The sequence below is a fragment of the Mustelus asterias genome, chromosome 27 (genome assembly GCF_964213995.1).
Source record: "Mustelus asterias chromosome 27, sMusAst1.hap1.1, whole genome shotgun sequence".
Lineage (NCBI taxonomy): Eukaryota > Metazoa > Chordata > Chondrichthyes > Carcharhiniformes > Triakidae > Mustelus > Mustelus asterias.
This window is the reverse complement of record NC_135827.1, coordinates 41,363,247-41,376,232: the sequence shown is the minus strand read 5'-3', so window position 1 is coordinate 41,376,232 and position 12,986 is coordinate 41,363,247. Positions and strand designations below refer to the sequence as shown.

At 44.4% G+C, this 12,986-nt stretch overlaps 1 protein-coding gene across 4 annotated transcripts in view; it reads right to left on the bottom strand.

Annotated features, from left to right (window-relative positions):
- The window catches only part of hyou1 (hypoxia up-regulated 1), a 49,319-nt gene that overhangs the window by 17,451 nt on the left and 18,882 nt on the right, over window positions 1-12,986 (bottom strand). For all 4 annotated transcript variants that reach the window (XM_078199109.1, XM_078199111.1, XM_078199110.1 and 1 more), the window contains exons 12-18: window positions 11,472-11,604; window positions 7,523-7,707; window positions 5,917-6,055; window positions 5,332-5,392; window positions 2,659-2,741; window positions 1,502-1,696; window positions 42-223 (exon numbers count right to left, since the gene is read on the bottom strand). In XM_078199109.1, the coding sequence (XP_078055235.1) occupies window positions 42-223; window positions 1,502-1,696; window positions 2,659-2,741; window positions 5,332-5,392; window positions 5,917-6,055; window positions 7,523-7,707; window positions 11,472-11,604 (978 nt within the window). The remainder of the gene's footprint in view (window positions 1-41; window positions 224-1,501; window positions 1,697-2,658; window positions 2,742-5,331; window positions 5,393-5,916; window positions 6,056-7,522; window positions 7,708-11,471; window positions 11,605-12,986) is intronic.

The following is a 12,986-nucleotide window of genomic DNA, read 5'->3' as shown; positions in this document are numbered from 1 at the left end:
ACTCGGAAGCAAAGGGAGTTTAAGCAATGAGTGGCCCTTACTTTTTTTGAGCCAGGCTAATTTCTTCTTGTGATATATCTGGCAGGTCCTGGATTTTCAATCCGACTGTCACATTCTCACTAATCTTCAGTCTCTTGGGACCTTTTGGCTTTTTAACCTCCTCAGTTTTATTCGATTCTGAATCTTTCACCTCCTCCTTCACAGCTTCATCTGCTTTCTTATCCTGTACAAAATCAGAATAAAACCCACCAGACTGTCACCATTTATAGCAAAGCATCAACTCCAGACTAGATACCACAAACACATTCTAAACCCAGTCAGCAAACAGAAATAAAGAGCACCTCAGCACCAGCAACACACACAGTATCTACTCGAATATCCCAGGCTGGCTTTCGGGATAAGAAATCCTTCTCCTCGCACTGAAAAGCATCTCCTTGACAACAACTTATATTTGCACAGTACTGTCAACATTAGAAAACATGCCAAGACTTCAGAGTGCTATAAAGCAACATTTTAGAGAGACAATACGGACATATTCAGGCAACCTGTGGATCAATGAGCCTTTTAAAAGGAGGAAATCAAGGTAGACAGGATTCAGGAGCAAATTCTAAAGCTTGGGCCTGGGCAGCTGAAGCCAAGGCCGCCAGTGATGCAGAGATTATAACTGGGAATGCACAAGAGGCTAAAATTAGAGGAGCACAAATATCTGGAGGATTGAGAGCTTGGAGGAGATTCCAGAGACAGGAAGGCACACGGAGATTGGAGAACACGGATGAGAAATTTAAAAATCAATGTGTTGATTAACTGGGAGCCAATGTCGGTCACCGATCACAAGGGTGAATGGAGCTTACGAGAATACAGGCAGCACAGCCTTGGATGGTCTCAAGTTTATAAGGGCCAGCAGTGAGTGCCTTGGAACAAGTAAGTGCACCGCTCTATAAGTTGGAAGATTGGCTATGTCTCTGGTGATTGCTTGATGGCTGAGAGTCACATTTAGAATGATGTGGCAATGCCGGCGTTGGACTGGGGTGGGCACAGTAACAAGTCTCACAGCACCAGGTTAAAGTCCAACAGGTTTACTGTCTATTTTAGACAGTTACATGGGTAAGATGGGTATAGAGGGATATGGGCCAAATGCGGGCAATTGGGATTAGCTTAGGGGTTTAAAAAAAAGGGCAGCATGGACAAGTTGGGCCGAAGGGCCTGTTTCCATGCTGAAAACCTCTATGACTCTAAGTTTATTTGGAATCACGAGCTTTCGGAGTGCTGTTCCTTCATCAGCTGAGTGGTGATGAAGCAGCAACGCTCCGAAAGCTCGTGATTCCAAATAAACCTGTTAGACTTTAACCTGGTGTTGTGAGACTTCTAACTGTGCACATTTAGAATGGTCACCTCAGGGTGGTCCCTGATGGCACACAGCCAGTGAAGTGGCAGCTCCAGAGAAGCTGATGAAAGAGAGATGGGAAGGGTACTTGTGGGTCAGAGCGGAACATTTCCATACCGGAGTTTCAGGCCTCTCAGTTTTGGCCTGGTCCTCTCCTGCTTCAGGCTGCTCTGCTTTCTCTCCGTTAGGTTCAGCCTTGCCCTGCTCCTCGGGCTTGCTATTCTCCTCTTCTTTGGGAGTTTCTTTCTCTTTTGGGGCCTCTGGTTCTTCCTGACCGTCCTGTTCAGTTTTACTTGCAGCCTCATCTTCATCCTGCAAACAACGGGTCAATAAAGAATTGCCGCAGCAGCAAGGGTGCATTTTCCAATTTCCATCCACCATCAGGAGGATCGGTCACCTGAACTACAGAGTGACTGGCAACCCGGGGCTGAGCAATCCCAGCACAGAGAATTCAAACAGAAACACACGCAAGGCACTGGCCTGCCACACATGCACACACTGGCCTGTCTCTCTCTCTCACACACACACACACTGGCCTGTCTCTCTCTCACACACACTGGCCTGTCTCTCTCTCTGTCACACACACACACACAGGCCTGTCTCTCCCTCTCTCTCTGCCCTCTCTTTCTGTCACACACACACACACACTGCCGTCTCTCTCTGTCACACAGACACTGGCCTGTCTCTGTCTCTCTCACACACACACAGACACTGGCCTGTCTCTGTCTCTCTCTAGACACACAGAGGCCTCTCTCTCTCTCTCTCACACACACTCTTTCCTTGTGAAAAAACCAAACCTTCTTCATCGTGTGTCCTAGCAACTTGTGCACCACAGTGAGTGTCCCTCAACACAGCACACAACATAATCCAGGAAAGGCCAAGCAACTTGTGTAACTGGATAACAAGATCTCCTGACCCAGAAAGCACCTGATTACAGTGTAGCCTTCACTCATTTATTTTCCATCTTTCGTTCCTTACCAAGCTTTCCGAGCATTTGCATCCACCGACACCAGTAATATTCCAGTGCCTCCATTTTGGAGACTCTAGTCTGTGTCAGCAGGCCATAGGCAGCACTGGTCTAGTCCTTACGCGAACCCTTCTCTTTCCAGCCAAGGGCACTGGCTAGAGATTTTTGAAACAAATCATATCCTTCCTTGGCCTCAGGCAGCTGGAAGCACAGACCAGGAATCAAGCCAGTTCTTCAGGCCTGTGTGACTGCTCTTACCCAACAGGGGAGATGGATATAGGAGAATGTAAGAGAGTGTTACACATACCTGCACAGATTCAGTCAGGTTCTCCTTCCCATCTGTTTCAGAGCTTCCACCTCCAAATAAACTAGAAATGGTGTTCCCAAGCTCTGTGGATAAGATCAAACTATAAGAAACTGCAAAACACTGCACCAGAAAGGAGGTCTTTACCCGATAGAGGGTAAGGTGTTGGAATTATATATTTCAAGGTTGAACTTTTCTTCTATAAAATGGAAAGACATGATTTATTCATTTGGGTTTTTAATGTCCTAAATTCACCTTGGAACAGTCAACAAGCAGACTTCATTCAAGTTACGGTACTTGAGGAAGATCCAGCTGGCTGTTTTGAGCTACAATAAATTTAATTGACAGGAAAAAATGTTGGAAATCACATGGGGAAAACTTTAGTTGTGAAGCTGCTGGTTTTGAAGGCAGTCTTATTGGGGAACAAGCTGAGAAATGAAGGCTACCCTAATTGGCTCTCTCTCTCTCTCTCTATCTTATCTAAAATAGTGCATGGCTATGAACTTCTAACCAGGGAACCTTATTCTGAGTGTACCTTGTCTGCGTTTGGACCTACAGAGCCAAAGCCAGCTGATGTCCACTGGGACCCGAGAAGTCTCCACGAGGGAACACCAGGCTGACAGCGGCAAGACTCCACGAACTTTATCCTTTATTTTATCATGTCCGTTCTCTAAAGCACATCTCTGCAGAGAGACACTATCTTTTAGTCCTGTCTGTGTGCGCTGGAGGAATTCTTTAGGAAGACATAGATAAATTATGCTTCCCAATTACAACTGTGTGTTAATCATTACTTGCAACTTGTTGACAGAAGTTTTGTTTTCTAATAAACATAATCTGCACACTCCCTTCCTCCTGGTCATAACAGCAGTTACAATTAAAATGCAAAAAACTCTTTAGAAAAAGTGACAATACATTCAAACCCTCCTCCTGATCCCTTTACAGCTCCGCAGGCAGCCACCTCCCACTAACTCCATCACAAATGGCCATGGACTGCATGTATTGGTAGGTCTTAGAGGTTTACAGCATGGAAACAGGCCCTTCGGCCCAACTTGTCCGTGCCGCCTTTTTTTTTCTAAAACCCCTAAGCTAATCCCAATTGCCCGCATTTGGCCCATATCCCTCTGTACCCATGTAACTGTCCAAATGCTTTCTTAAAAGATAATTGTACCCACCTCTACTACCACCTCTGGCAGCTTGTTCCAGACACTCACCACCCTCTGAAAAAGTTGCCCCTCTGGACACTTTTGTATCTCTTCCCTCTCACCTTAAACCTATGCCCTCTAGTTTTAGACTCCCCTGCCTTTGGGAAAATATCGAGTTGATCTATGCCCCTCATTATTTTATAGATCTCTATAAGATCACCCCTCAGCCTCCTATGCTCCAGAGAAAAAAGTCCCACTCTATCCAGCCTCTGCTTATAGCTCAATCCATCAAGTCCCGATAGCATCCTAGTAAATCTTTTCTGCACTCTTTCTAGTTTAATAATATTATTTCTATAATAGGGTGACCAGAACTGTACACAGTATTCTAAGTGTGGCCTTACCAATGTCTTGTACAACTTCAACAAGACATCCCAACTCCTGTATTCAATGTTCTGACTAATGAAACCAATCACAGAGCAGCCAAATTCATTGTACACCCAGCTCACTGTCCATACTTACACACACACTGGCACCCTCCAACCAGCAGACACCCCCACCACTCCTAACCCGGCCCATGGTGTCCCCGACCCAGCACCCTTCACAGCAGATGGGGAACTGCAACCAGACACCAGACTTTCCAGATTCTCACACTAGTTTAGGGACAACGCCTCAAATGAGTCAATATGCAGTCAGCATCTACTATCCAGAGTTCATCATTCAACGGCCACTGAATCAGCAAATTATTGGAAATACTCAAAATATAGAGAACATGGTAACAAGATAGCCGCCAGCAAGTTTTTCTAGGACACAGGACGGGAGACTCGTGATCACATTTACTGCCTGCGACTTGTTGCCCTCAATAGGGGCAAGTTCTCTCCAGTTTTCACAGCAGTGGGTTGTTCACATAGCGTACGCAAGTCACTTCCGAGCGCAATCAGACTCAACCATGTGTTGTGGAACAGGGCAGCAAGAACAGGTTCCCTCTCTGCAGGGCAGCAGGTTATCAGTGAACCTTCTGCTTCCAGCTTTATTTAATACAATTACAGTTCACTCCAGTGTGAGATCAAGTTGCTATTTCTGCACCACCTTCATTAACTGATTTTTGGTACAACCACACCAACAAATGTTTTTTTTTAAAAACAAGAAAGAGAACAAGATATGGTTGGAATGACAGGTTGGGTCTCAAACAAAAACAGAAAATGCTGCAAAATCTCTGAGTCTGACAGCATCTGTGGAGAGAGAATAGAGCCAACGTTTCAAGTCTGGATGACTCTGTCAGAGCTATGTTGAGTCTCAAGCTTGGCAGAAGCAGGCAAATCAATGTCTACAACTGCCCGACAGTGTGGGGTAACAGAGTGTCAGCAGTTCCCACTGTGAGTCTTGAAAAGATCTAGAGGAAATCTCCAGCCCTCACTCTACACAGAAAGAAAATTATATTTTAAGAAAGAAAAACATTCGACGTCTCAGATGATGAAATAAGTGCTGCCATTCAGCAGCGCAAACAGTAATTTCCCAACAGTAGCACTGCACTCACTAGTCAGAGTGGACTCCTCTTCAGGTTCTTCATCTTGCACCTTCTCAAACACAGCTTCCACCTACAGCAAAAGGAGACACTTTAATTCAAACAAAGCTCAAACCGGCTGAAGTGATTGTGTCAATGATTGGTGTTCAACATACTAGCAACATGTCAGCAATTGGGAATTCCAGATGTGGCTTATTGATTTTCTTTACTGACCATGTGCACTTGTTGAGTTTATGATCAGATATGTAGATTTATTGGTAAAACGGTTTGGTGAAGGGCACAATGTTATTTTGCTAATTGTGAGTATTTCACTTTGTTATAATCGGCGCGTTGGAGACTCGTTAATTAAATAAATGTGCAAAGTTTGTTTAGCCACATTATGAGTGTGAATAAAACCTGTCAGTAACGAGTCCACTTTCCTCCAAATGTGCATATACACCTTGGCCACACCTCAGAGCAGCTGACTGAATAATTCACAAGATGGATGGAAATTGTGGGTTAACCCGCTGGAGACACGACCCTCCCAGCTTCAGTGTGAGAATGAGGGGATGCAATGGATGATCAGCATTTGGAGGAAACAGCCTCCCAGATACTCACTCTGTCAAGTGCAAGTATCCCACTTTCGTCCATGTTAAAATGGGCCTTAATCCCTTTCGACTCACTATCCGAATGCTTCTCGAAACTTGAACCAACTCCACTCAATCGAACTGTGCTCAAGTTCAATGATCCAAAGATTCTGGAAAGAAAGGACAGAGTTAGAGACCGCGATAATCCACTGTTCTGCTTGTTTGTTGCTAGATAACTGCAGCATGGTTGACCCAGCAATGCACTCTGGTTGTTCCATAAACAACATGTTGCAGAAAATTATCAGCAGAGTGTGTTCCAAGGTCAGCGCTATACACAAAAACAAAACGCATCTGGTCTTAAATTTCCCTATTGAAAAACTCAACATTCTAGTATTTTTCCTAGCAGTGAGAGCAGAGAAAGGGAACAGTCACCTCCAGGACATTTCACAATGCAACTAGAGACTAAAATCTGAGCTTAGTGGGGAACATCTCATAATGAAGCAAAAAGTGTGTGGCAGCTTTCAACCAACATCATGAGAAGCATCGGTCATTCATCAGTTTGTACGTGGGAACTCGCTGGGTGCAAAATAACTGATGTGGAGATCAGTAACTTGTGAAAAGCTTGTGTGGCTTTTGCTACCAAATAAACCTGTTGGACTTTAACCTGGTGTTGCTAAACTTCTTACTGTGCAAAATAACTGCCACGAGTTACATAACCAACTGGAATCCATATCTAAAGAGTGCAAAATCACATCAACAATTTTTCAAATGTCTCATAAAATCACAGAGATTATAGAATATTTTCATTTCATTAGAATGTGCAGTTGTCTACCACAGGCTGATGTTAAAGCAGAAATTAAACACTAAATGATCAGATATGGAGATAAGACAGGAAAGAGGAGTTAAGGATTATCATAGAATCCCTACAGTGCAGGTGGCCAGCATTTGGCCCATTGAGTCTGCACCGACCACAATCTCACCCAGACCCTAATCCCATAACCCCACACATTTACCCTGCTAATCCCAACACTAGCATCAATTTAGCATGGCCAATCAACCTAACCCGCACATCTTTGGACTGTGGGAGGAACCCGGAGGAAACCCACACAAACATGGGGAGAATGTGCAGACTCAGCACAGATAGCGACCCAAGCTGGGAATCAAACCCGGGTCCCTGGCGCTGTGAGGCAGCAGTGCTAACCACAGTGCCACCAAATCATATCAGATAAGATCTGAGTGATGAAGCAGACTAGATGGGCTAAATGGTCTACTTCTGTTTCTACAACTTATGGTCAGGTAGTCAAGTCAGTAAGAGTTTCAACAACATCGGGTTAAAGTCCAACAGGTTTATTTGGTAGCAAATGGCATTTGCTACCAAATAAACCTGTTGGACTTTAACCTGGTGTTGTTAAAACTCTGACTGTGTTTACCCCAGTCCAACACCGGCATCTCCACATCAGATAGTCAAGTACCAGGAATGTTGATGGGTAATGGGAGACGAAGCAGGAAAGTGGGACAAACCCAGTGGTTTGTGTGGAGAAGGTGTCGGTACAGATTGAATGGCTGCTTGTTGCTGCGCTAGCAGGTTCTATAAGACAGTGTAGAACTCCAAGCCGCTTCTCCTCCAATCACATTACCTGAGATCGCTCTCACTGAGGAAGCTCAAATCCCCATAATTCACAAAGAACTCAAAGTCATCGGTGTAGCGGTTGAAAGTGATGACTTTACGCTGTGGATACGGAGACATTCTCTGAAACAGTACTCGCTTGTTGTGTTTAATGCTTTTCACACCATCCTCTTCAACTGACCGTGTAAATTCAACCTACCAAGACAAAAACAACAGTAAATCCAGCAAACAGAGGCCACTGGCTAACAAGACGACACCATCGGGCAGTGAAACTCAGTGATGTGACCCTGAAGTGTGGCCTCTGATGGAATCAAAGACCATCATGAGTATTTTCAGAAATGGGGAGCCGGGGGGTGGGATTTCTCCAGTGGAATGGGACTGGGAAGTAGTGAATCCATTTACCCTTTCCATATCTTTAACATATTTACTTATTCTTTTTCAATTGGCTACTTTTCCCTTACTAGACTCGGATCCAGATATCCAGGAAGCCCCACAATCTCTCCCTATGGCACTTTCTTACACACAGAATTAGTTACAGTTGAAGAGTTGCATCAGTAAAATGGGCCCATCTCCTGTGCTGTGATTTCTGTCTGCAATCTAAGACAGCATCATAATGACATTATATCATAGGCCACCAGAGTTATTTGCATTATGTTCTATGTTCACACTTACTCCTGCACTTTAAAGTATAACCTTTGGGTCCCTTGTTAAAGTGTGTGACTGCAGCGTATTTATTACATTCCCATATACAAAGTTCATTCGTATTTTTATTTTGTTCGACCAGAGGAACACCTGCCATGTTTAGCAACCTTCCGATTACTGAGAGGTTCTGTTTACATGATAGGGCCACTTAGCCAATACTTAACTGAAGGTTGACAGAGCTTAGGGACCCACTAACGATTGGCTATAGCAACTCTCCCTTGTCTGGTTTCAAGCTGATTAGGTTATCAATTGGCTGGGTGGAATTCTGACACTCTCTGATGGGCAAGACCAGTTGGTTAATCATTGGGATATTTAGAGCTGCCTGGTTTGATACCAGATTACCACGTTTACCACAGAAGGTTTACTCATTTGTGAACTTTCATTGTCAGGCACTTTATCCTACAAGGTTTATACAGCACAGAAACAGGCTGTTCAACCCATCAAGACTTTGCCAGTGGTTATGCTCCACTCAAGCCTCCCCTACTCCATTTAAACCTCAGTCTAAATCTTAACCTCTAATTTGGTGTCTTCCACAGATGTTGGTTTTGTACTTCCTATTCTAGAGCCCCAATACAGTATTGATATTTAACTGGATTGTCTGCTGCAGTTTTATACATGTCCTCTCAACCTGCTATCACTATCCAACTCTTTTCTCCAAATCCACTACACCCAATCCTTTTAGAATTAAAAAAAATCAAATATCTTAATTTGCAGCCTTTCCTTGTAACAGAAATCAGAGTTCAGCTACTGCTGCTTTCCTCAACATGCAATAAGCAGCCTCAATAACCAGAGATAAATGACCCAGAGTGGACTTACTCCATATCCCAGTGGAATCCATGATTAATAAATAACCAAAGTATAGTCATCTTATTTTTGCACTCAGAGCACCTAGAAACATCACCAGAGCAGGATTTCCCCGTTACCTCAGTCTGATGCGCGAGGTCTGAGCAGAGTTTTAGTATCTTATAAACACCTGAAGGCTGGACTGAAACTAAAACATAGCAGTGAGAGCAAATGTATGCAAAGAGCAATAAGCAGCTTGACTTTGGAGAGTCAAGAGGAAAGATTCTCTCCAGGGAGAACAAACATTCAGACTTTGCTTCCTCCTCTAACTCCCAGAAGATTTCACAATTTGAAAAACACTTTAAACATTGCTGAAAGTGTAATCTTCAGCGAGTGTTGTATGAAATGTACAGGCAGCAAGGAACAGATGCTCGGAGTATAAAAAGTGCAAGAAGCTACTTAAGAGGGAAATCAGGAGGGCTAAAAGAAGACATGAGGTTGCTTTGGCAGACAGAGTGAAGGAAAATCCAAAGAGCTTCTATAGGTATGTTAGGAGCAAAAGGATAGTGAGGAATAAAATTGGTCCTCTTGAAGACCAGAGTGGTAGACTGTGTATGGAACCAAGAGATGGGGGAGATACTAAATGGTTTTTTTGCATCCGTATTTACTGAGGAAATGGGCATGGAGTCTACAGAAACAGGGCAAACTGGTAGGGAGGCCATGGAACCTTTACAGATTAAAGGGGAGGAGGTGCTCGCTGTCTTGAGCCAAATCAGAGTGGATAAATCCCCAGGACCGGACAGGGTATTCCCACGGACCTGGAGGGAAGCTAGTGTTGAACTTGCAGGGACCCTGGCAGACATATTTAAAATGTCAGTATTCACGGGGGAGGTGCCGGATGATTGGAGGGTGGCTCATGTTGTTCCGTTGTTTAAAAAAGGTTCCAAAAGAAATCCGGGAAATTATAGGCCAGTAAGTTTGACGTCGGTGGTGGGCAAGTTATTGGAAGGTGTGATAAGGGATAGGATCTACAAATATTTGGATAGACAGGGACTTATTAGGGAGAGTCAACATGGCTTTGTGCGTGGTAGGTCATGTTCGACCAATCTATTAGAGTTTTTCGAGGAGGTTACCAGGAAAGTGGATGAAGGGAAGGCGGTGGATGTTGTCTACCTGGATTTAAGCAAGGCCTTTGACAAGGTCCCTCATGGGAGGTTAGTTAGGAAGGTTCAGTCGCTAGGTATACATGGGGAGGTAGTAAATTGGATTAGACACTGGCTCAATGGAAGAAGCCAGAGAGTGGTTGTGGAGGATTGCTTCTCTGAGTGGAGGCCTGTGACTAGTGGTGTGCACAGTAAGAAGTTTAACAACACCAGGTTAAAGTCCAACAGGTTTATTTGGTAGCAAAAGCCACACACTAGTGGTGTGCCGCAGGGATCAGTGTTGGGTCCATTGTTGTTTGTCATCTATATCAATGATCTGGATGATAATGTGGTAAATTGGATCAGCAAGTTTGCTGATGATACAAAGATTGGAGGTGTAGTGGACAGTGAGGAAGGTTTTCAAAGCTTGCAGAGGGATTTGGACCAATTAGAAAAATGGGCTGAAAAATGGCAAATGGAATTTAACGCAGACAAGTGTGAGATATTGCACTTTGGAAGGACAAACCAAAGAAGAACGTACAGGGTAAATGGTAGGACTCTGAAGAGTGCAGTTGAACAGAGGGATCTGGGAATACAGGTACAGAATTCCCTAAAAGTGACGTCACAGGTGGATAGGGTCGTAAAGAGTGCCTTTGGTACATTGGCCTTTATAAATCGGAGTATCGAGTATAAAAGTTGGAGTGTTATGGTACGGTTATATAAGGCATTGGTGAGGCCGAATTTGGAGTACTGTGTACAGTTTTGGTCACCTAGTTACAGGAAGGATGTAAATAAGGTTGAAAGAGTGCAGAGAAGGTTCACAAGGATGTTGCCGGGACTTGAGAACCTGAGTTACAGAGACAGATTGAATAGGTTGGGACTTTATTCCCTGGAGCGTAGAAGATTGAGGGGAGATTTGATAGAGGTGTATAAGATTTTGATGGGTATAGATAGAGTGAATGCTAGCAGGTTTTTTCCGCTGAGGCTAGGGGAGAAAAAAACCAGAGGGCATGGGTTAAGGGTGAAAGGAGAAAAGTTTAAAGGGAATATTAGGGGGGGCTTCTTCACGCAGAGAGTGGTGGGAGTGTGGAATGAGCTGCCGGATAAAGTGGTAAATGCTTTTAACATTTAAGAAAAACTTGGACGGGTTCATGGATGAGAGGGGTGTGGAGGGATATGGTCCAAGTGCAGGTCAGTGGGACTAGGCAGAAAAGTGGTACGGCACAGACAAGAAGGGCCAGAAGGCCTGTTTCTGAGCTGTAATTTTCTATGGTTCTATGGAGTGAGTGAGGCAGGTACCCGTGGGTGCACATACAGCCACAATATGTTTACCTGAATTGGGTACATGGCTGCATCACGGATAAGGAAGGGTTTGACTTTGAAGGCCTTGCTGAGAGCAGCAGCCTGATACACGGCTCCCATTGATGCTGCCTCATCAGCATTAATATTTTTCCCCAACTCCTTCCTGCAAAAGGAAATTAAATCCAGTTACTGAGCAAGACACTGAAAAAAACCCAGAAGAAACAACCAGTTAAACATTTTATAAAAGCAAATTACTACGGATGCTGGAATCTGAAACCAAGAAAGAAAATGCTGGAAAATCTCAGCAGGTCTGGCAGCATCTGTAAGGAGAGAAAAGAGCTGACGTTTTGAGTCCAGATGACCCTTTGATAAACCTTTGACAAAGGGTCGTCTGGACGCGAAACGTCAGCTCTTTTCTCTCCTTACAGATGCTGCCAGACCTGCTGAGATTTTCCAGCATTTTCTCTCTTGGTTTCAGTTAAACATTTTGCCCTGCTAACGAGAGTTTACAGCAAAGCCCATTTTCTCAAATGGAGCAAGCCTATCAGCATCAAGTGCAGGGAGGAACCAGCCTGTGATTGGCTGAGCAACTTCAAAGTCCAACAGGTTTGTCAGGCCGGGTCGAGAGAGTTCAGGGGTCACAGTGTGGCCTGTGGATCGGCAGCTGGACAAGCCTGCTCTCGGGAATAATCAGCAATTCCCGCCTGGAATTACCAAAGTTAGCAACATTTCTTGTGGAAGACAATGGATACAGGGCCCACGTCCCACTGCTCAGGTACATGCTGGGGCAATGCATGGCTTTTCATAGAATCCCTACAGTGCAGAAGGAGGTCATTCAGCCCATCGAGTCTGCACCGACCACAATCCCACCGAGGCCCTATCCCCATAACCCCACATATTTACCCTGCTAATCCCTCTGACACTAAGGGTCAATTTAGCATGGCCAATCAACCTAACCCGTACATCTTTGGACTGTGGAGGAAACCCACGCAGACACAAAATTGAACCCAAGTCCCTGGCACCATGAGGCAGCAGGGCTAACCATTGTGCCGCCCTTAGGTTAAGGGGCTAACTAATGAAGCTTGTTTGAAATAATTGAAAATAGGTTGATAGGGTGGTGAAATAAACTATTTCCTCGAGTAGGGGAATCTAGAAAAAAGGTACAAAGTCAAAGTTAGAACCTAGCTATTTAGAAGTGAAATTAGGAAACACTGATGCAGAACAGGGAGTAAGAATCTGGTACACTCTCCCGATTAATTTCTGGATGTTGGAGATCAGTTATTAAAACCAAGGTTGATCGATTTTGTCGGCGAGGGATATGGAACCAAGGCAGGGAGCTGGAGTTAAGGCACAGGTCAGCCATGATTGAAGGAAATGGCAGAACAGGCCTGAGGGACTGATTGGCTTCCTCCTGTTCCTTTAGGCAGTCCTACACTGTTCGATTTGCTGCATATGAAAGCTAGCACACAGAGATACTTCAAGGTCAATTTTAAGAAGTATTTCTGCAACGTAACCATTCCATGATTCGAAGGGAAAACAAGGTAC